General features: G+C 41.2%; 2 protein-coding genes across 2 annotated transcripts; both read left to right on the top strand.

Moving 5' to 3' along the window:
- The first annotated feature begins 1,212 nt into the window (after positions 1 to 1,212).
- LOC139337938 (uncharacterized) lies at positions 1,213 to 4,128 on the top strand. Its single transcript, XM_070972783.1, has 2 exons — positions 1,213 to 1,284; positions 2,489 to 4,128. Exons 1-2 carry the CDS (start codon positions 1,277 to 1,279, stop codon positions 3,780 to 3,782), a joined length of 1,302 nt encoding a protein of 433 aa, XP_070828884.1. The 5' UTR covers positions 1,213 to 1,276; the 3' UTR covers positions 3,783 to 4,128.
- Positions 4,129 to 20,906: 16,778 nt separating this feature from the next.
- Positions 20,907 to 24,560, top strand: avpr1aa (arginine vasopressin receptor 1Aa). The gene is made up of 2 exons (XM_070972992.1): positions 20,907 to 21,930; positions 22,857 to 24,560. The coding sequence occupies exons 1-2, from the start codon at positions 20,979 to 20,981 to the stop codon at positions 23,138 to 23,140; spliced, it is 1,236 nt and encodes a 411-aa protein (XP_070829093.1). The 5' UTR covers positions 20,907 to 20,978; the 3' UTR covers positions 23,141 to 24,560.
- The last annotated feature ends 259 nt before the right edge of the window (positions 24,561 to 24,819 follow it).

Consider the following 24,819-nt stretch of genomic DNA (forward strand, 5'->3'; position numbering starts at 1 on the left):
ACACAGAAAATGACCTTCATGCAAAGGGTTGACTTGATAATTAGCTTTTCTCTGTGAAACCAAAAGGCCATCGTTAATCAGGTGTATTCACTACAGTGTGCAGACATGGAAATCTTTAGGTTTCATCGAGTAATGCTAATGCTCGATGCTCGCTAGCACTTGTGTACACTTGCACTTGCCTGAAGGAAAACCTGAGTTAAACCAGTTAATCCACCAGTGTTAGGGTACAGAACAGTATAAAAGCAGCAAAGTGCTGAACATGATAAGAAACTCTGCGATGTTTATACACAAGTCGTGTGCACTACTTTCTTTTCTATTCTCTGCGCCTGAATGGACCATTTACAGTATCCGCCCACGTGCGTGTGTTTGTTTTATTTACAGATTCTCATGTTGCGATTATTATTTTGTGAGTGTGAATGCATGCAAAGTGTTACTGTGAAGACAAGGTAACATCCCATTACATTCAGTCAAATCTATGTTACATTTTCTCCACATCAAGCACAGACACAACACAGACAGGAAGAAAGGGAAATTTGAAATTTCATCATGATAAATAACTATACTCTTGTGTTTGATCGTTTTGATGCAGTTACTTCAATAAAATGTATTACATCACATGCACAGGGTTTGTTTCTTCATGTTATTTGACAGAGAGAAATGAGTCGACTCTAAGCCTCAGTCAGTGTGAATTGTAATGGTGACAAGGAGAGCACCCAGGGCAGTCTCCTGAAAACCAACCCACTCATCCTGGTTTAGAGCAGATAATCAGAGAGTAAAAGTCAACACACTTCCTCTTTTCCCAGCCCAGCTCCACTGGTCACACTGAGGGAGGGGTGTGTTTCTGTCAGTATGCCCCCTGCTCCTGAGGGGAGAGTAGATGAAGGACTATATCATATTCAAAGTCTAATAAGTGCCTGCTATATGCAAGATGACCTGTAAGTCTTGTTAAAGCATATTGTATGTACTGTATCGCTTCATAAACATGACTTTTAATCACTCCTAAGCAGTCACTCTATAATCATCTTTAACCAAAACTCACACAATCGACATGTAATGCCTGGACTAATGCGAGCCACAGAGAGCCGTTAAAGGCACAGTCACCTCACTCAAGGTGGAAGCCATTCAGACCTCAAAGTGGAGCCTGTCCTTTTAACAAACTGGAAAGTAGAGCAGTGAGGATGTTTTTACTCTTTCTTCTTCCTCTGTTTAGTTTCAGTTCTTGCTTTTCCGCACAGCGTGATCACTCTTTATTATATTTGCTTGCATTTACTGTATCATGACCAGGTATGAATATATGTTACTGTGTGTTGTGTTTTTAGTGTGATTAGAGTTTTATTTCCTAAAAGGAAAACTGGGGAACTCCTGTCTGCAAAGTTTAGGAGGCATGACAGCTAAAAATGTTTTGTCTGTTATATACAATTTTCATGTTTTTATATCATGGATCTTTGTAACTCTTAATAACTTTTTACTTTGGCTTATTTGATTAGATCTATACTTATTGCTTACTGTGTATTTGGGACAGCTCTGAGTGTTTGAAAACTGTTTATTCAGCAGTGAGCAATGTGAAATCACACTTTTTAGATTCTGGATGTTATAATATCTGAAATGAATCGGGAAAAAAAGTGTGGCCTATGTTTTATTTTACCATACATTGTGGCATTTGTAATGATCAGTTTCATAACACATATCATGTTTGCCACAAACCTAAACCAACACTTCAAAGCTCGTCTGTCATCCAATGGCTAAACCTAGTATTGTATGACTTTGAGAGGTTTATATCTGTTTAGAAATTGATTGTATTTGCAATGTGAAAAAGATATAAATATACAAACGAAGGTCCGAAGAAAGGAAGTAATTGTGTTTTCACTGTTGATTTACATATGAGTATTGGACTTGTCATGAGGTCATGAGGTTGAGAATAAAGCACCTGTGAGAAAAAGGAGCTTGTTAAAAAAAAAAAAAAAAAAGAAGTCCTTACTTGATGATACTCTTCAGTTGAGAAAGATGTGCTTCTCTGAACCAGTCACCTTTGGATCATCAAAACCCATAAAATCATCTTTTCAAACAAGCATGCTGATGGTCCACCAGAGGAGCAGTGTTGACACAAAATGATCTGAATCCCCCGCCTGAATAAAAGTCGGGTCATTAGAGTATTTCTAAAGTCTGGGTGGCAGATGCATTCTCCTGATATCCCACCCCAAATCACAGGTTCAGAAAACAACAATACATTCATTGAAAAGCAACAGGATTTTTTCCTTATTGTATATTCCAATTCAATGCTCAAAGTAAGACTTTGCTCTAACTCACATCATATCCAAGCTTGAAGTGAGTTTAACGCGTTACACTGAGAAGCAGGATGATCACTAAATGACCTCTAAATGTGATTTATAATGACTCCTGAAGCGATGGTAACATAAAAAACCTGGCTATCTGAAATCTTTGACAAAAGACATCTACCTTTCTAAAGAATATTTTCTTCTCCTTTTAGTTTTTTCATAGATGATGGAGCTAATGAAGTGCAGACTGCAGACATTCAGTCACAGCCTGCCGCCTCCCTGTCTCCCTCTATTCCTGTTCCTCCCACACTGAGAAATCGTGAGCATTACCATGTCTTCGTTAGCTACAGCAGCACTGACTACCAGTGGACCCACTTCCTCATCAGCCAGCTGGAGCGCTGCGGCCTGCAGGTCTGCTACCACGAGCGTGACTTCACCCCCGGCCGCACCGTGTTGGAAAACATGTCCGAATGCATCCAGGAGAGCCAGAAGGTCCTGCTGGTGCTCAGCCCAGAGTTTGTGAGGAGCCGCTGGTGTCTCCTGGAGGCCAACATGTCTCTGTTCAGAGACTGCCTGGAGAGGAAGCCCATCATCCCGGTGCTGCTGGAGCCAGGAGTCTCTGTTCCTCTCCACCTCTGCCACCTCACCTACCTGGAGGCCAACGACTCAGACTTTATGAACAAGCTGCTGAAGGTGCTGTGCACCCCCAACCAGCAGCTTCAAGGGTCCACTGTGGTGCCCTTCCAGCCTCCCTCCATCTACAACGGGAAGGCCCTGCAGCCTTTGACTGCTGTCAATGATGAAGGACTCTATAAGTGGGATTCTGGACAGTTCAGTGACATGGAGGTGCCAGACCAACTGCGCCTGATCATTGAGGACCACGAGAAGTACAGACAGGCTGTGAGGATGATCAATAGTGTCTCTCAGAATAAAGTGTGGCTGCGCTCACTCTGGGGTAGAGTCCTGATCTACATTGCTGGTTTAATATTTTGTTTTGTCATAACAAGTCTTGCTGGGTATCTGGTAATTATGTTCATTTGTGGCTATTTTTTACCCTTTGGTAGAAACACACTCCCAATTGGACTATGGGTGCCCACTATTTCTGGTCTGTGTTGTTTTCCATTGGGGTTGCTTATTCAGATTGGTCTCTGGAAGAATGATGATGAGAAGTACATAGTGAGAGAGATGAACAAAGCTATAGGTCAAGCAAACACAATCCTCTCTGAGGAGAAGGTTTTAATGGGCTGTCGGTCCAATCTAAAAATCTATCTGGTGTATGTTTCTCTGGACGGTTGCAGACGTGAGTTTGCAGAAACGTTTTGTGAGCAGGTTGTTGCTGAGGATATGTTTCAAAGAGCTCTGATGTTCTTCTCATCAGGTTACGCCTGCTGCCTGGCTAAAAGACACTTTCCCTTTCCCCAGCCGAGCTCCGGCGGTCACCTGGAGGGAGGGGTGTGTTTCTGTCAGTATGTCTCCCAGCAACTGAGTACAGGGAAATGGGAATAGCTGTAACAGTATAGAGCAGGAATGCACATGCAGTGCATGAGTAAGTCACTAATGATTCAACACAAACAACTCAATATTTTCATCTCAAAACATTTTAAAAAGATTCATGCAAAGGGTTGACTTGATAATTAGCTTTTGTCTGAGAAACCAAAGGGGCATCATTAGTCACTAATCAGGTGTATTCACTACCGTGTGCAGACATGGAAATCTTTAGGTTTCACTGAGTAATGCTAATGCTTGATGCTCGCTAGCACTTGTCTACACTTTTCCACTTGCCTGAAGGAAAACCTGAGCTAAGACCAGTTAATCCACCAGGGTTAGGGTACAGAACAGCATAAAAGCAGCAGACAAAGTGCTGAACATGATAAGAAACTCTATATTGATACACAAATTGTTTTTATATTCTGCACTAGTTTCTATTGTCTGTGTCTGAATGGACCATTTACAGTATCCTCCTGCATGGGTGTGTTTGTTTTATTTACAGATTCTCACACTTCGATGCCTCTTGAGTTATTTTGTGAATGTGAATGCATGCACAGTGTAGAAGACACTCTGTAACATCTCATTATGCTCAGTGGAATCTGGCCTTTGACACTTCAGACTGAATGACACTCTAAGTGTTAGCGTCCACATGTTTTCTCCACATTGAGCAGAGACACAACACAAACAGGACGAAAGGGAAATTTGCATTTTACCATGTTTAATAATTATATTCTTATGTTTTTTAATTGCTATTGTTCTTGAAATTGTTAATTACTTCAATAAAATGCACTATATTATTAACAGTTTGTTTTCCTTTCACGATTCCACTTAGAATTAAGATTAGATTGAACGTTAATTAGATTTAATTGAATGTTAAGGGTGACTAGGAGAGCACCCACAGGTATATGAGCAAAATTCATATACACAGCATTTACTGATTAGGTGAGGATGGACAAAGATTTTTAAGCTTAATTGGAGCAGCAGATAAAGTTAATGTAAATATAGCACAATTAATCAGTACGTCATAAGTTTAGCTGACTTGTGCCCCCTCAAGTAAAGTCACAGTGTTCATCATTCGCAAATGATTCAATACAATGACATGATTAAATCACCGTGAGTCACACATTAGTTAAGCGTGACTTAAGTATGTGTTTTATATCCTACTATAAAGTGTTGGCAGACAGAGACTCAACAAACATCCTCTGGTCTACTCTACAGAGCTGATTTACTTGTTTATTAGGAATCTTTACATTAACCTTTTTTGTGGAGGATTGATTTTTGATACCAAATTATGTCCAGTGTTAAAATTTAATAACATAATTCACACAGTTGCCTTCGGGTTCACTTTTACCAAGCAAGAATAATGAAACATTCAGCACTCAGTCTTCATTTGAACTGTGGCAGATCATATCTCACTAGTTATGTAATTTTTTTAATATATGTCAGGTGTGTGCCTTAAGATTGCCTAAAGTATAAGCTTCTCTTATCTGTTGCTCTTTTGACAAAATTTTGTTGACCTTTCCCTCTAATGCCACCTTATCACAAACAAAGACCTGTTTCAGATGTGACCACTGAAGAAGAATCAATATTTGCTGTCCTTTACAACATTCAGCGACGCGATTCAGGATATGAAACGGACACACAACACTGTTGCCTGAGGGGTCTGTAGCAACAAATCCTAACAACCAGTAAAAAGACACTGCTGGAATATCAACCAGAGCAAGATGGCATGTGAGTGGGGTGATGCCTGGGTCACGCTAACATTCAGTTCTCTCTGTGCCTGGTGAGAGGTGGAAATGCCGTCTTAATGCTGCAGTTCAATTCAAACTGAATAAGGATGGATTAAGTGTGCATGCCTGAAATAAAAAAAAAGTGCCTCGCTGTCATATCATCATGATATTGGATGTGTCATAACAATCTAATCTTCAACAGTGACTTTAATGCTGATTTAGCTCGATCGCTGTTTCCATCGCAACTATTAAAGCTTCATTTGTTCTCCACATTGCAGTGGGCATATGTTTCTCTGTGCATGTACAGATGTACATTAACATGAAACTATTCCCTGATCCACAACAGCCTTCACTGTGTTCACATCACAGCCAGGTAAATGGCTCCGCTCTCAAGTGCAATGAGCCCATGGGCGCTGGAAATTGTGTCATTTTCTAAATGAGCTCTCAAAACTGCCTCATATGAGTGGCTGTGGTGGCATGTTTTGAATTTCAGTGGCGTTAATTAAAACATTCCTGTGCCGCGGGGCCCAGGCTGGAGAGATGAGAGAAAAACAGTCGCTGGACCAAAAATGATTGACACAAGCAAATTACTTAGTTTGTTATCATTTTTTGGATTTTCTTTTAAGATCATTTTACATCATATTCCTCTTCTTTTCAGCTAAAAATCATTAGTTTCCTCCTTTATGTAAAAGTGCCTGCCAAATCCGAAAAATGATAGGCTCCTAACTGCTAATCTGACTTCTTCTACTGTGTGTTTTACAGCACTATTGTTTCATTAAGAAGATATTAATCAACCATTGGTGTTCTCTGCAAACCCATCAAATTCAGATTCACTGACTTGAGCTACAAACAGCTAAAAAGAAGTACATTTTATTAGGCAATATTTTTTTTTAGAGTCCATGAAGATTCACAGTCACCCAGGTCATGTGACTTGTGTAGGAAGCCAAAAGCAACTCCAATTCAGGGGTTATTTGGAAATGCTGCAGCTTTCCGGATGAGTGGCAGATGAGTGTAAAGAGGAGGCAGGAAGTCACTGCGGCATCCCGACACGCCACCTCCTGCACAACAACTTGTCATTTTTACACTCCAGGGTTAAACAAACCAGATATAATGTGCAGAAGAGGTGCTCAATGAAATGCAGATTTCTTCTGTTGAGATTAGAACAATCCAGAGTGTGGCTGACTCAAACACACCGTTAGTCAGACAACAGAAACACCTGCAGCAGCGTGATGGGCCATCATCATCACCCTACCCCTACCTAAATATGATGTGAAACATGATAATAGGAAAGAAGTGGACTTCTGGTGAAGTGTGTCCTTTTGCAGGAAGCACGAGTCTCAGAGATGACACAATAATAAAAGCAGAATCAACCTTAAATGCAATAACAGAATAATGGATAACCTTTTTAATACAAATCACCAGTTGCATTAATTTTGACCTTTCAGTTTTTTATTTGTCTCTAGCAATTTCTGCAGCATTACGGAAGTGACATTGCTGGAGGACACTTTGAACAAAGTAAGCCAAAGGGGGAAATATTGGAAAGAACAATCAGTGCATCCACCTGCAGAAGTACAGGCGCATCCTTATAGCGACCTCATTTCTGCCTCCTCCATGTTGGGTCTGGAATGTCAAGACAAACACAATAAGTGGCCTCCTGAGGAAACACGTCCTGTCAGCTGAGACAAGAAGAGGAGCCACGCCATTTGAGGTCCGTTGTGCCTGCGTTGGCATGATAGGCAGTGGGGGAGACTAGTGCCAACAGTGAGTGTTTTTGAATTGCATACATTTAAATTTTGCATGTTGGTATTGAACCACTGAATAAATAATAACAGTAATGACTTAGAATAGATTGGCCTGAATTTTTAATGTGTAAGCAGCAGCATTTCCCTTGTTGAATCCATGATTCTGATTTTGCCTGGGTGTAAAGAGCCCACCGAAGGTAGAGTAGTGACAGTGTGTGTGTGTCCATGTGTAAAGGTTCTCAGTTCAGGTTGTGTGCTTTGTGCACTATGCTTAGGTGCATCTATAGCATGCCTATGTGCATTATATAAAACTTAACTATCACAAATAACGTGCACTGTGACTTTGGTGTGTCAGTAATCTGAGGTTAAACAAACGGTTTGAGATACAAGCTGACTGGGCAAACCAAACCCAACCCCCTTTAAAAAATGAATCTCTTATCAGCAGATGACCTTGTGACATCGCCTGCGAGACCCTAAAAGAAAACCACACTGAGCAGAGACAGCAAAGGGCGACAGCTCAGAGTCTAGTCCAGACAGTCAACACTTGCTGCACTCGCCAGCTATCGATGTAGCACGTACCAGACGCACAAGCAGAATAAAAACATGAATTCTGCTGCCAAATTAAACAGACGGAAAAAAAAAGATCCTGCGAAGTATCTGGAGATGTAATACATAAAAAGACAAAACTGAAATTGTTGTACATTTGTTGGAGTTTGGCTTCTTGCTCAAGTTCAAGTGCTTCAAATCTACATAATCTATCACTCCACTTTCAGAAAACCTGTACATGCAACTTAAAGGTCTCCATGGATTTATCTGATCGCGTCTCAGATTCCTTAATGCACTCTTTGGATGTAATTTTACAGACACTGAGATGAAGAGGCCCACTATTAAGCCACTCACAGACAGGCTGTGCATGATGTACACAGACACAGAGAGTATATCAGTCACAATATGAAGGCAAAGAATCTAAGCTATTCCTTTTGTGCCTGTTACATTTAACAGCACCTAATGGAAACTCAGTAGTTCAAAATAAGCTGAGTAAATCTCACAGAATCTCAGGTTCCATGTGAAATTGTTATTTGAGAGTGTATGGGTCTGTTCAATATGCCCTTAGAGGAAGGCCTTAAGAGGGCTTATAACAGATAATGTCTGGTACTGAAAAACAAAAGCAGCAGCTACGTGGACAGATAAGGTCAGAGAAAGATGTATTTCTTGTAATAATTATCATTTATCTTAAGAGTTCTTTTGCACACACTGTAACCAAAATTTCAGTGGAGTTTTTCTGCAGCTGTCTTTCTGCTTCGTGAGCTTTCTCATAGCATCAAGCCCTTGCACGGTCCCACAGAGCAGAGTGCCACTTGGCATGATGTGCATCTCATCAGCTTCTCATTTTCATTTTGTGGGAATCCACAGTCACACAATGTCAAAGGGCCAAATGGCTGCTATGGCTCACAAGCTTCCTGCAGGAATCGTTTTGGCAAAGATTAGGAGTCCAACAACTGCGGTGAGTCGGACTGAAATGCCCGCTGATCCAGCAGTCAGCCAAGCTGCTGAAGATCTAAATGGCACACACTACAAAGGAACAACTCGATCAGTGATCCCACACATTAGCTGAGCCCTGTAGCATGAGACACAGCCATAACTGTAAAACTGCAGGTGCTGAGGCAATGTCCTGTCTGCTTGAGACAGCGCGAAGGAGTTTTCTGTGATTACCTGGAAAACATCAATCTTCTTCTTGACTTGGAGAGCCAAAATCTGTCTTCTATTTTGCTGCCACACTTCTATCTCTTAATCTGTTCAACAGCATGCCATCGAAAAGGAATTGCAGAAAACACTTCATGCTGGAAAAGTGAGAGAAACTGATGAAGAAAAAGACAAGATGTGGCACGTTGCTTTTCAGCTAACTCAGCAGGCAGGCAGGCAGGCAGGCAGGCAGGCAGGCAGGCAGGCAGGCAGGCAGGCAGGCAGGCAGGCAGGCAGGCAGGCAAGGAGGATGTGAAAGGTCACAAATAAAAACTGCGAGCATCATTTAATTTCAGTTCATTTATTTTTGTTGTCTTGAATTGTTACTTCAAATATTGTGACTGAGGGAAAGAACAAAATAAAAATTCTATTTCGTTCATTGTTAAATCAAAAAATAAACAAAAATGGACAAATGTTGCGAGGTCCACCACTTTGGTCCAAACTTTAATATCTCAACAACGTTTTTCAGACAGTCAGGTGTTCCTCAGTATGAACTGAAAATATGAAAGTTAATAGCTTTGGGGATCCGGTACTTTTCAGCTGGCTCCATCATCAGGTCAAAAAAATCAGTTTTGGCTTTTGATCAAATATATGCAAAATTAATGACATTCCCATCATGTATATTTCCTAAATAGTAGCATGTGAGCATCGTCACTGTGAGCATGTTAGCACGGTCACAGCTGTGCTTCTTCTCACAGTGCTGTTAGCGTGGCTGAAGACCTTTTGTCTTTTTCTCCCATAGCTTGTCCCTCCTTTTTCTTTACTGTGTTGCGTGTGTGTGTGAGTGTGCTAGGAGGGGGAGTCTTCTGAGGACAATGTGGACCTTGAGCATCCAGCAGTTTCCTCTGTGAACCGGATCCTCGGGTCATCTTTGACGGAAAGCAGAGGAACAGCGGCTGCTTCTTCATTCACTGTGACCAGCCTGCGTCCAGTCAACCTCTCACCAGCATGTTTACAGTTTCACATAAAATCACTGTTCTGCTTAGTTTCCTGCACTGGAGAGCATGTGTATAAATCCATAGTTTCATACATACTGTAAATCGTATTAGTGTTGTGTTTACAGGAAGAAGAAAAGTGATGCTGCGCTGCCATGATTGGTCATTAAAGGCTGACGACTGTCCAGGACATAATCCAATCACAGAGGATACAGACAGGGTGGTAAGGGACAGTAAAAGCTCAAATTCAGAATTTAAAATATGGCTAACAGCTGAGCCAGTGAATTAAAACTACTCATCACCAAGCTCAGAGTCATCAAAGCCCCACTGGGTGCTTTTAGACTAATGTGCTGCTGAAATATGCCTCACATGTTGAACAGATGTACGAAGAGCAAATCAGGCTCAACGTCTGATTCCTCAGTGCATTTGTTTCCCTTTTGCCTTAGAGGGGAAAATCAACACAGGAAAACATCAACACAGTGTCCATGTCAATGCCATATCTTTCTTCAAGTGAAATTTTGTGTGTCACAGGCTTTGTTCAGTTAGTTGACCCCTAGAAAATCCAAAATTAGACATGAACGGAGATGCCTGAATGGAATTGAGGGAAGACAAGAAAGACAGGCATTTCTATGGCTGAGAATCATGAGATGACACAAATCAAGTCAGCAAACACCTGAATACCGCTGAATATAACCTATGCTTTGTGCCTTACTGACACCCGTACTGTAGATAGAAGGCTGCAGACAGTTGCCAATTAGCTACTCCTTCAACTTCGTCTTAGTTAACAACCACCAAACCACACAGTAAAGAACAGAAATTAGCTCTAGCTGATACTTCTTCGAGTGAAGTTGGCAGGTTTCCTCTTCCTGATTTCCTGTTTTCTTGCATCATGAGGAGCTTTAACGCTGCCTTTAACATTTAGCTGTTGTGGTTTTTGCTCAGGAGATATATATTTCCATATCTTTGCACATATTTCCAGCTGGATGGAGGCTGGAAAGCTTCCAGTTTTGGATGACATCTGGCCCTTTTTGCTTTTGAGTTTGACCTCACTTACTGTATGCTGCTTACATATACCTTTGATGTTTTGCCTTAAGACACTGCAGTTCGACTGATGGTTGTCAGCAAAGACATAAAAGCTGATAGGAGAGACTGAGTCTACGTGACCTTTTCAGTCTGGTATCCAAGGCATGACGTCCTACCTCACAAATTACATCTACTGCAAACATTCAGTGCCAGTCTGAGAGGCACTGTGTCCTTTATGTATGTCCATCTGACTTCATGCGGGAGACTGGAGACCCTCTGTCTGTGTTGACCTTCTGATTAACTCTACACACAATCTTTCCCCGATCTTAACCAAGTGTTTTACCTGTCTAACTAACCATATCTTAATTTATTTGCTTTAACTGTGATCTTTCCCTGGTAACCATACCGTGCACTGTAAAAGGTGAGGAAAAAAAGGGAAAAAACAGTCAAAACACATTGTCATTGAGAATAAAATGAGGCTTTACAGACTTGTCCAGTACTGGCATTCTTATGGGCGTCTATATGTGATGACCCCCCTGACTGCTGAGACACAATCCTGATTTAGAAATATTGTATTACAACAGTCCAGTACGAGTTTCTGAAACAACACGCAACACAAAATCCCTCAGTATGTCCGAGCCTGGATTCTTTCCATATGAGCTAAACCTCATGCATACAGTACAGTATAAACACTCATATATGTGTTGTGCTAGCAAACACACAGATACTCTGCTGGTACACAAAACCGGTCTAATTTTCACCTCAGCTAGCATGGATGCCATGTAGCCGGAAGCACAGTGTCAATCACTCACAGAATAAGAGCGAGAAGGGAAGAGAAGGAGGATGCACTGGGGTGAAAGGTGAAGCTGAAGTGCTCTGTGCACCATATTCAGGGAGGTGGCACCAAACTGTGACACCTCTATTTCTGTATGCCCTTCAGTTCTCTCAATAGGGCATCACAGGGCAGGATAAGTCATCAACAGCGATATAACATGGAAAGAAAATCTGAGCAGGAATCTGAAGTATGGAGGCTCATTTATTTGTTAAACTGGATTCAGTGTGGAATTCCAGGCATCCTGTTACGGGTAGTAGAGGCTATGATGCATGAAACATGTAACTGATGTTCCACTAAATGTACAGAAATGTACAGAAATACTCTCACTGAGCACATTTTGCATATGTTGCTGCACTGTTTAGGAGAGTTTCCTCATCATTATTTTTTCCAGCAGAGAGATTTATATTTTCATTTAAGTACCCAGAGATTTATTTTAGCTCCTGGTCAAAGTCCCAGTTAGTGAGTAACCTTAAAAATGTCATACAGGAGGAAGGAAAATAATCATCAATCTGTAAACCCCTGCTTTCTGGGGGTTACTGCTCTTTTGTGTCTTAGCCATATGTCCATATTTTCATGGTTCTCCTCTGAGCTGTTGCAGACTTCAGGCAAGAAGCTAATGTACTGTATGTATCAAGAGAGAGATGGGACTCAATACTCCCTGTTTGGCTGCTAACTGAGCATTTAGACTAAAGATGAAATTCACCTGCCGGCAACATCTGTTTTTTCTTTGGAGGCTGGAGAAGATATGATGAAGGAGGGATACAAGGGATCTTATTTAACTCGAATCTTCTAATTCTTAGAAAAATGTACTACTGAAACCATCGCTGGCGTATGCATTAGTGGAAATATAAACAATGCACACAGCAGCCTGTGTGGGTGTGTTTATGTGTCTGAGCCATAACTGTGTTGGATGCATGGACCCATCTGTTTCCTAAAGATTGTGATTGTGAGAATGTAAATACAGAGCAGGACGTTTGGAGATGCCTCCATCCAAAATCTATTTTTAAGTATCAAGCATGCACCCATATAGGCTTAAAATGTGGCAGATTTTTCTGTATCCTTTGTTTGTGAATGAATCCTTTTAGTCCTTCAAAAAATACCAGACTAGTCACAGCCAGCAGTGAGCCCACAATCAATTCTCCAGTGTCTCAGAAGAGCAAACAAATAAAAGGGTAGAGGGGGAGAGAGAGAGAGAGGACAAGAATCTTTAAATTATTCAACACGACGCTTTGTGTTCCAGACATTTTTTTTTTTTAGAAATCTCAACAGTCCAGTTGCCTCCTCGCTAAATTAAAGAACAGCATCAGAGTGAGGCCCGGATTTTCCCCTAGAGGGTTGATGTTATTGGGTCACAACATGTGGATTCAAAGGAACAGCAGTGAGAACATTGCTGTCTACTCTCCTGATAGATGATAAGTCGTGTCAAAGCCTGCGAGTTTCCCATAAACTCTGATTGCACACACAGGAACCACCACATGCACCACATGCCTCCACATAAAACTCACCCACACGCCCTTAGACTTTCCACTCACATAATCTGTCTTCATATAAATAACTCAGCTTCATTCCACTGTTTATATTGGAAGCGACTATCTCATCAGTACCGCGTGCATCCGTTTCAGATGCCTCACGTCGACTGTTTGATGCAGGACCTTTTAATAACACGGATCATAGGCATCAGCGGGAACAACCTGTGAGGGATCAGGTGCTGCCGAAATTATTTTTTTCCTCACATTTAGCTTTAAAGATCAAGGCTCTGTTTGTTCCCGTTTGGATGATGTAAGTTCCTTTGTTCACTGAAAACCTCTCAATCATCAAACAGCCTCTGACTGATGCTGACTGCAGCAATGGTTTCAAAGCATTTTCCAGGAAAATAGAGTGGCAGTCGTATCCATGCAGAGAACAACATGATCATACCTTGAAACAGATGTTCGCGAAGATAAAAGTGCAAATGATTTGTCTCTACAGCTACACAGAAGAAAATACTGCTGTCTTATACCATCTACTGTATTAGCTGTAGCAGTCAAGAACAATATATATCAGACAAATGATCAGGGTCGCTTGAATGTGCAGTCACTGTAGATTACTGATATGTCTTTCTTGTAACAGCAAATCAAATGAAATACTTTGATTTATTACGTGAGTGATGCCCTTCTGAACTACATCTGACATAAGATAAACTTGTCAGAGAGACGGCTATAAGCTACTGTATATACGTCAGTGTGTGTAATAATTCATTGCTCATGTCTCTGCCTCTACAGCAATATTTTCAGAGTGCTGTTTAATTAGTAAATACACGTTTGACAGTCACCGTTGAGACCCTGTCTTTCTTTGTGGCTTAGAGTAAGGTTTGAGTTGGGATTTTTTGTTTGAATTCCAAAACCCTGTCAGTCAGTCTCATAGTTTTGTGTTGCATGGCAGGAGAAGAAGCAATTTAGTTTGTGTTCATAGTGTTGAGTTTTGTTTTTTTAAGCCATCTGAGACAGAACTACAGCCGCTGGTGTCCCGATCAGCCTTCAGTGGCATTACCAGCGAATTGCGCCACCATGTGCAAAACTGTCAAGAATGAATCTCCGATTTCCTGAGAGATGTAGACATTGCGAGGCTCTCTTGGGGCTCCAAGCAAGAAATCTCTGGGGCCCCAACCCCACCTGTGCAGGCCACAAAAATTTGTTTTTTGCACGCATAAATGCACAATTTCTGGGACATTTGAGATGAATACTGAAAAAATAGATTAGTGGTTCTCAAAGTGAGGTCCAGGGACCAACAGAGGTCCCTGAAAGCCCAAGCTCAATAATCGTTGTTGTAAATAAGTGGCTGGGCCCCCCTTAGTGGCCGGGGGCTCCAACCAACTGCCTGGCTTGCCTGTCCACAAGCCCCACCCCTGGATGTAGATGACATTGATGTGTAAAGTCATTTGCCTGCTCTCCTTTTCAGTCAAGCAGTGGAGGAGACAAGGCCGACAGGCTAAGCTGTAGCTAGTGTGTCCACTCCTGCAAATACTGATTCAGAGAGGGGCATGAGTGTCTGCATCAAATATACAAATCTTACCTACATTGTCTAGAAAGCAAGAACATCTGTAGAAAACTCACAACTCTGTTATAGATGGTGGCTAGATGAAAAGTCAGGAGATCACCAAATTGACATATATTCATTCACTGGGGGCCATGAATGTCTGTAAAAAGTTTCAGTTGCAATCTAGTTGTTGAGATGTTTGAGCCTTGCTGCTAGCATATATTTGTTAATGAAGCATAAATTACAGCATGTTATGTAGAACACTAAGCGAAGCTGCAACTTGCATTTGCTGCAATAACGACTTCTGTTCCTTGCCATCCGTTTTTGTTCATAGTTAACTTTAAGTTATCTAATAAAGCAATGGATTGTACGAGAAACCAAAATGCAATGAAATGTGAAGAGAAATCTGTTAATGCGAAACATTAATGGCCCAGGGATCTTGCATAAGACGGGATCAGAGGCCCGTGTCCGTGTAAGAGCAGAGCAGCCGTTCATTACGCAGATCAAGAGGAGCTGAAGTCCGCATCCAGCTCAGGAAATGTCTTGAACATCTTGATGACTCATTGAGAACGTAGGAACCGTTACGTTCTGCCGGGCAATTTTCATTTGAACAAATGATCTGAGGCGCCGTGAGATGCTTCGAGAGAGAGAGAAAAAAAACCTCTCCTGTGTTTGATTTTTTCCACGTATAATGGAGTGATTTCATATCAAAGTAAAATTATTACCAAGCCCTGTTAAAATGTTCCCATTACACAGTGATCATTTCCCCTTTATTGTTAGTTTAGTTGGTTTGATGTTGAGAATGTTGCACCAAAAAAATGATAGCTATCCTTATCTTATCATAACAGGATGAAATGATTTTCCTTTTCGACACCTGAAACATGAGAAAACATCACAACTCTGTCAGGTCTTTGTATGTTTGTGAGGGAAGTGGTAAAATCATCAAACTCTGGTTAATATTGGGGTTATGGCTCAGTCATCTATCTGATATCTAAGAGCTGGTTTGAAGTCCAGGATCCAGCCTTTACATCCTTTCTACACTGACCTCAGACACAAGCACTTACTGAATGGAAGTTCTGTCGTAAACAGCAGCTCTGTCAACGTCATAATATGCAGGTTTTGTTGAGACTAAGAGAGATAAAACACTGTCTGTGATGACTTTTTTTTACATTGCTCTCTTTTAAATAAGAATACCTCATTCCCAAACCAGAGGCATTAGTTGTGGGGATCTGGCTGCACAGCCTTGTCTCATTCATATTCTCTGTTTATGCATTGTTAAATTGTGTAATTACGCTGTGGTGACAGGCCTGATGGCTGTCTCCATTATGCTCAGAGGCACTGTTTTGTTTTGCTTTCTGAATAAATGAAGTGCTACCTTTATCCACTCCTCATTGGGTGGTTGTGGTGTGGATGGTGGATGGTGAGCATACAAAGTGAAGGACTTTGGCACCAAAAGTCCAGGCTTCAGTTAGATTTAGGCAACAAAGCACAAAGGTTTGGGAAAGATTGTGGTTTCAGTTAGATGTTAAGATGTTTTGCCTCAAGCCTCTGCAGATTTTTTAGGTAACATAACCATTAAAGGTTTGATAATGTACAATCAGATTCTATTGCAAGATTGGATTTTCTGCCAGAGAGCAATTAAATACATTGTCAGTGAACTTTTTACTGATACATTCCACATTTTTGCCTTATTGTGTTAATTAACACTTCAGCATTTAATTGCTGTGGGAATTTAGCTGCATATAAACAGGATTTCTAGGGCTGGTCGAGGTGGATACTGAGTGCATGAGATACCAGTCTTTGACCCTGGAGACTGTGGCCCAACTGAGTCCCAGTTAGGCTCACCCGACAAAGGCATCTCATTTTCAGTGAATGTTAATAAGGTAAACCCACTGCGTCTCATGCTTCAAGTCACTGAGGTGTTTTTCCACATTAAAGCAAGACGACAATCTTTCTCTGACTTAAACCAAGTGCGACCGCGCAGAACAAGAACAGAGATTGCAGGGGGAACAAATTGAATCCAGCGTCAGTGAACACAACGCCAATATGCTTTTGCAACTTGTCAGATATGTGAATTAATAACATTTACTCATTATGTTGATAAAAACTGTAATCATGGTGCAAGACGTATTTGCTGCTGCAAATTAGCAAAATGTAAACGTGACTTGTAGGAGGCAGGGTTGTCTTTGGGCATGCAGAAGTATACATAGAGGCACGTGCACATGCTTTTTATCGTGCAATGCATTTTGGGAGTGCTGTGTTCAATTTCAAACTCATTAAAGTGCCTCTTGTTGCTTTTAAAGTGGTGATTATAATGCCTTTTATACAGCAGGCATTGCTAATGGGCTTTCCTCTTTGCATGGTCCCCTGTAAAGTCTTTTGAAATGCTTCACTGTCATCTTCTTGTTTGTACTGTAGTGAATTGTTTTATTCATCACCTGTAGGTCTACAAAGAAAGATGTGACATTCATTTATATACAATACATTGTTATTTAGAAAAGAAATCAATTCTCCAGTAACAGTGATTTGTGGCTTGTTAATCTATTTGTAGGCCTGTGTGGAGAGGAGAGTGGCCTCAAACAGAGCTGCAGCTTCAGCTGTGCTGAAGTTTTCATTATTACATCTGCTCTAGGTTCAGGTTGTATAACCAATGTGTGCTCAGTATGGATTTTTACAATTATAAACCTGAATGTTGTGTTTACAGAAGCTCTGATATATCATCAACCCCAAGGCTGAAGGAGACCATGCAAACCTACATATAAACTTACATAACGACTGTGTTATGTGACCTCTGCAGAGCTCCTGTTTATTGTCATAACTTCACCCATAAAGAAGATAATTAAATGCTTTGTTTGAGGTGATGTGGTGTCCAGGAGACGGTTTGTGCTTATTATAAGAGGAAAAAAACACTTTCCTGTTTTTTTTTTTTTAATTTTAAGACACAACTTTCCAGTTGCAAAAGTCAAAAGCACAGCATATGTCATATGGAGATTATAACGTATTATAACGCATGAGGTATTCATGATAGAAGCCAGACAGAACAAGGGAAGCGTGCACACGATGTAGTTTGTTGAGACTGGACATTCTTCTCATGCATGAGATAACTTATGTCAGTGATGTGAAAAAGTCCTAAGACTTTTAGAAACATTGTGTTTTGTAACAGAGCACACACTTATTCTTACCAACATATTCCATCAAGCAAAAGACTGAGAGATGTTATGATGAAAGTAAGAATTCAATTACATCCACGCAGTAAATGAACAATTACAGAGACCTGACAAGGACTTTACAAGCTAAAAGTGCGTATAGATTGGGAATTCCACTCTGAATGCCAGACATGGACTTTAAATCAAACTACATATTTAATTAAAACATGTAATGAAGATGTTTTTAAAGTCACAAAGTTTTCTGATAATAAATTTAAGTCGTGCAAGAGAGACACTTTGTTTTATAAAAGAAGAGACTCCTTAACAAGATTGTTTATCCCCATGAATAAAACAAACTCCCAGAGAGTCTGAAGAGCTCTCAGTGAGCCTTAGGCCTGTGAATACAAGGGAAACATCATGGAAATGATTCACAATGACTGCTCTGGCTATTGGGAGACACAACATGCATTCCCATGATTCCCGAGCCCAGACATACTGTCCACAGTGGAGGATAGTGAACAGAGTCTTCATGTTCTGCCGCTGATGAGACAAACCAAGCCTGGAGCTGTAATAATAGTATAGAACATCTCAGGTGAACATCGTCAAAAACAGGAGATGAGGGTAAACGTGGTTCAGTCCAGCGTGAAGGGAAACATCCGCTCTGCTGTCCTTGAACCCTGCAGGACAAGACACCACTGTGAACAGAGTGGAAGGTGGAGGGATAGAAATCAAGACACAAAACAGGGCTCCTATGGGAGGAGGCTGGTTAGCCCATCAACAGAAGCCAACGGCATTAGAAATTTCCCTGGCTGGGGTTCTGATGGGAAGATTAACAGAGAGTAAAAAAGCCATAATTGAGAAAACTTCATTATACCAGTAAGCCAGTTCAAGCAGCCAGCAGGACATTTTAGGAAGAGGTTCCAGTTTGGACTTAAAGGGCCATCGGAAATGAAAGAGAGGAGATCTGGAGGGTGAATTCAACACAATAAAGATAACTATCCTCACTATCAGCACATGGATCAGATGAGCTGAAAAGCCACCGGATACCCACAGCCAGTTGGCAATCATGTGCTTTCGCAATGGAAACTGTAATAAGCAATTTACATTGTTACGGCTCATTTGGAAACTGAGGCAGCGTCACTAAAGATGCTGAGGCAATGAATGGCTGCACGAGCGCCCAACAGCGGAGACTGGAAGGATGCTCCAGCGAGGGAAGAGAGAGGAGACAGTTCGAGAGGCTGGATGGTAATGTCAAGTTCAAACAATAAAGTCTGGATGTTTGTCCTTCCTTGTGCAGAATTACGCACTTGCAGAGTTTGAACTTATTTATGGAAAAACAAATCAGAATGTAATTATGTCTGGTGGGGATCTTTAAAGGGATCTTGAAGGTCCATAAATTCAAACTATAAGACATGATTTCTTTTCTAACTTTCTTCTGGGCATTGAGATGAATCCTGGTGGTGTTTAGTCAGGTGTTGCGATATCTACCTCTGAGATTTCTGCTTCCACACCAATGCATTGAGAGTGAATGGCATTTTGTTTCTGGTGCACTGAAAATTGACATTTGAAAAAAATTCAACAGTAAGTTTTCCAAAACAGTGTCTCAGTTGTAGTGGATAATCCTCAAAACGCACAGTGAAAAGTTTTCAGAGGGACTCTTGCTTGCAGGGAAAACTGTTGGCTGTGAGGTCTGCAGATTGTCCAGAGTAACTGAGACATTGTTTTTGGAAAGAAACCTGAACAGACTGTGGAATATTTTTGATAGTACTTTTCAATGCTGCGATCACTGCAAACTAAATTATGCTTACCTGCATTTTTAAGGATGGTGGCAGACATCTCGAAACATGGACAAATACATCCAAAACTATCTGGATGGATACCAGAAGAAATAAATATGTTTTATGCTACGTGAGCTTGGCATATAGACAAAACGTGTGAAACTCAACGTTTTCAAGGTAGAACTGCATGCTTGAATACACATGGCAGGAACAAATACATCTTATTAGATGACTATAATCAGCAAAATCAGCCTCTTGCAGTCTGAAATGTGACTTTAAATCGGAAACACTGACACTGAATAAATCAAGGCTGGCGATTCTTTAAGCAAAGCACTTCAGATAAACAATTTTAAAGAGTTCATCATTGCACAAGGCCTTGCTCTGCAGAGGTGAACACAAACAACATTCCACTGTATTGGTCATTGCATGCCCGTTGGAGTAAATGCGGCATCACAGGCCAAGAGCCACGTGACAAATGCGTTCATTACAGTCAATACATCAGTCATTTTTCTCAAATAGTTCACTCTCCGCCGTAAAGTCTCTTTGCGTAGCCTTTGAATTATTTACGAGCTGCTTATTCTAACTGTGTGTTACTCAACCTTGGTATTGTGCAAAACTGCTCTCTAAACATGTGGCCCACGCTATGAGTGGGAAGAGCAGTGGTGATGTGGAGGTTTTGCGCACCGTAGGGAAGGGCCTGGTGGCTGCACGCTGCAAAAAAAAAAACCTATCCATCACAATGAACTAAAAAAAAAAAAAAAAAAAGCAAGACGCACAAAAAAGAAGAAATAAAACTACAATGATAATTATTTAAGATTTTCTCTTGTTTTTGTTTGTTTGTTTGTTTGTTTGTTTTTATTTTTTAGGGTTTTGTTGTTGTTTTTTAAAACACAGATTGATTCAGTAAGGCTCCGAAATCAGTGCAATTTCAAGAAAATGCGTCCCCAAACAAATTCATTTGCACTGTAAAATCAAACTACATCATTTAGTTAATATGTGAGTTATGTCAAACGTACCTTGTTTGAGGGAATACGTGTTCAGGACGTATCACTACACCATATAACTCAAGGTGTTTCATTTTTTACAGTGTATTTACGCACACGCTGTCTGAAATATGATTCGAGTTTAAAAAGCCTTGACAGCGACAGCCACTTACAGAGCAACGTGTTCCCTCTGTGAGCGTAAGGTGGCTCCATATACGGATTGGTGAGGCACTTCACAGCCCCTCTGGCACTGTATCTGCTAGGGCGCACAGGGGGGCAGTGCCATGCACACTACCGATTATGCGTTGCTCCTGAGCGAAGGGAACCAGTCTCTGGTTTTCAGTCCCACGTATGACTTAACGATGGAAACACCTGTGAACAACACCACCGTCCACCCGAACGGATCCGATCCGTTTCCGCGAAACGAAGAGGTAGCCCAAATCGAGATAATGGTCCTGAGCATCACCTTCGTGATTGCTGTAATTGGGAATGTGAGCGTCCTGCTGGCAATGTACAACACTAAGAAGAAGATGTCGCGAATGCATCTTTTCATCAAGCACCTCAGCCTGGCTGACCTGGTGGTCGCCTTCTTCCAGGTGCTGCCGCAGCTCTGCTGGGAGATCACCTACCGCTTCTACGGTTCAGACTTTCTCTGCAGGATAGTCAAGCACCTCCAGGTAATGGGGATGTTTGCGTCCACCTACATGATGGTGATGATGACCCTGGACCGTTACATTGCCATCTGCCACCCTCTGAAAACCCTCCAGCAGCCCACAAAGCGCTCCTACATCATGATCATCTCCACGTGGATGTGCAGCCTGGTGCTCAGCACTCCGCAGTACTTCATCTTCTCCCTGAGCGAGATCAAGAACGGCTCGGACGTTTACGACTGCTGGGCGCACTTTGTCGAGCCATGGGGCGCCAAGGCGTACATCACCTGGATAACCGTGGGCATCTTCCTCGTGCCCGTGGTCATTCTCATGATGTGCTACGGGTTCATCTGCCACAGCATATGGAAAAATATCAAATACAAGAAAAGGAAGACGATGACTGGTGCTGCGAGCAAGAACGGGCTAATTGGGAAGAATTCAGTCAGCAGCGTTACAACTATATCAAGAGCCAAACTGAGGACTGTCAAAATGACTTTTGTCATTGTTTTGGCTTACATTGTTTGCTGGGCGCCGTTTTTCATAGTACAGATGTGGTCTGTGTGGGATGAAAACTTCCAGTGGGTTGGTGAGTGCGGAAGAAATAAAACAAGAAATGTGTAATAGTTACTAAATATAAATCTCTTACAGCTTTGGGATTGATGTGATATACAGCCAAAAAATGACAACACAGAGAAAGCACTCGGTTACTTGCCCCGGAATTTAAAAAAAAAACAAAAAAAACAACACTGTGCGCCTTTACGCGCGGATTTATTCGGCATACAGAACCCAAGACATGCGTAAATAGTGTAAACAGGAGTAATTAGAGCAAAAAGAAAAATGTTTCAACTGATCTATTATTTACAAGTCACTTGGTTTGCAGGAAATAGAGGAGTGCAGCACCGTCAAAATGACAATTTCAGAACAGAAACATTCTTGTTAAAATCAATAACAGGTAGAAGAAGGAAATCTGCATTCCATGATATCTTTATTTTACTCTCTCTCTCTCTCTCTCTCTCTCTCTCTCTCTCTCTCTCTCTCTCTCTCTCTCTCTCTCTCTCTCTTTTTTTTTTTTTTTTTTTTAAGAATTTCAGCCTCCTCAGTTATGGGCTGTCAGGTATACCATCATCCTTCACTTCAACAAAGTTTAGTCATATTCTGTCTAAAATATTGAAATCTTGAAACAAAAATAGTGGTTGATAAAGTTACTCTTTCTTCAGGTCACTTTGCTTTTTGAACTTCTCTGAGACAAAGTGAAGACGGTGACAGCTTACTTCACTAATATCAGAAAATGACACTTGACTGAAAAAGTCTTGCCATAAATCTGATTTGCAGTGCAAACTCTCACTTTTTGAATTTGTGCATTTGGCAGATTTTCTCTTCTTTCAAGGACAACCAGGCTTTACATCTCAGCACCAGAAGAACTGACTTAGATGGATGTTTCTGCTGCCAATGCTTCACCAGATGTTTTGCAGATTAATCATCCTGTTTCTCTTTCCTCTCTCTGTTCTCCAGATTCTGAGAACACAGCAGTGACTCTGTCTGCGCTCCTTGCCAGTCTCAACAGCTGCTGTAACCCGTGGATATACATGATCTTCAGCGGTCACCTCCTCCAGGACTTTGTGCACTGCTTCTCCTGCTGCCTCAAAATGAACTCTGACTTCAAGAAGGAGGACTCAGACAGCAGTCTCCGCAGAACAACCTTATTGACTAAGATGACCAATCGAAGCCCTCGGGGCAGTTCTGACAACTGGAGAGAGCTGGACAATTCTCCCAAGTCCTCCATTCAGGCGGACTAAATTGACAGACAAGCTGTCTGGGGAGGTACACAAGGTACGCATACGGTATCAGCTCATCGTAACCTTGGGCATGACTGACACTGATTGAAAGGCCCAACAAACTCTAAGCAAATAAAGCATTTTGCAGAATCAGTGAAGAATATATGGTGCAGAATTTGCAACAAGGACATAAAATATGGATGCATTATATATGTCTTCTTGCTGGATTTTGTGTGCAACCATGTTCCCTTTCCCATAACCTCTGCAAAAAATGTTAGAAAATTGTAAAGATTTACTTAAAATATATCATGTTTATGTATCTCCACAATTGTTTGTTAAAGCACTATGTAGATGCTAAAAGTTACATTTTTACATCAGAGTACTGAAAAATTCTACAGTCAGAGTAGTCAAGCAGCTTTTTCCAGCATGCTTCTATTCAATGCTTTCAACAGTATTCCAGGAATACTGCTTATACTGGCGGTTATGTCTCCCCACAGTGCCGCCAAACACCCTTTCCTGTTCAAGTGTTTACAAAGATAAAATTTACGTAGCAGCCAGGAGGTGTGGGGCAGTGAAAACAGCTCTTCCAGACCACACATCTCTAAAGAGAAGCAGTCACCTCATACTTTGTGCTTAGCTTTCCATTTTGTTGCTTTTCTAGAGCCAGATTCTAGTGGTTAATGTGAAAAATATCCTTTTCTTTGACCCATCACAAAACAAAAGAAATGGGTGCAGGGTTTAGGCTACATTTATTAATCAGGCCCTTCCATGCACCCACATTTTTCTAGCAGACAGGCCTTTGAAGAGTGGCTTTCATTTCTGTTCAGCACAGGCAGATGAGATGCCCTTGAAAATAGCAGGACATCATAGTACACACACACACACACACACACACACACACACACACACACACACACAGTGCAGGGGGTGGCAGGGGTATGATGAAGTGAGACTGGCCACAGCTGGAGGAGTCTACCTTCCCGCCCACAGACCCCTCCCATGGCTTCCACAAAATGTTGAGGAAAATCTCACACATTCCACACACGCTACGTCAACACACTTCCTGATTGTTTTTTGTTTTTTTCTGACATCCTGCACTATTGGGGGCGGTGGTTTGGGGGTTTTGTGCTGGTTTTTGGCTTGACATCCACTCCAGGCAAAAACAATTTTCTGCACATTTACGTGAAGCACCGTAATGGTTATCAGACCACCACGAGGACCCCAAAAGAACACGGATGTTGTAATAGCTTAATATATCAAGACACTTCTATCTGAGTGTGTAGTATATTTGTATATAAAAGGCACCTAAGTATCTGTAAATAGGAGTAATATATGTAAATATGTCCAACATGAATTCTATTTGTCTGTAATGGTTTATGCACATCGAAAATAATCTAAATATCTTATATATATATATTGAAATATAAGTATTGATGCACTGAATACTGCACTGACTTTGTCTTCTGTTTATACTTCATGCAGTTGCTACACAACTATAGAAATCTCTGGTGTTATATTGGCCGGAAATTGAGCAATATTGAACTTCTTTATAGCCAATCTAAGCACAAACAATCTGCCAAACTCCAGGTTACGCAACAGAATGACCACCCAGTTGAAAATAATGTGAAAAAGAAGTTCTATGAAAGGCTTTGCACAACAAGCTGTCTTCTTCTGCAGAACTTCTAATAAATTAACAGATC

This window comes from Chaetodon trifascialis, chromosome 10 (assembly GCF_039877785.1).
Source record: "Chaetodon trifascialis isolate fChaTrf1 chromosome 10, fChaTrf1.hap1, whole genome shotgun sequence".
In the NCBI taxonomy this organism is placed as follows: Eukaryota; Metazoa; Chordata; class Actinopteri; order Chaetodontiformes; family Chaetodontidae; genus Chaetodon; species Chaetodon trifascialis.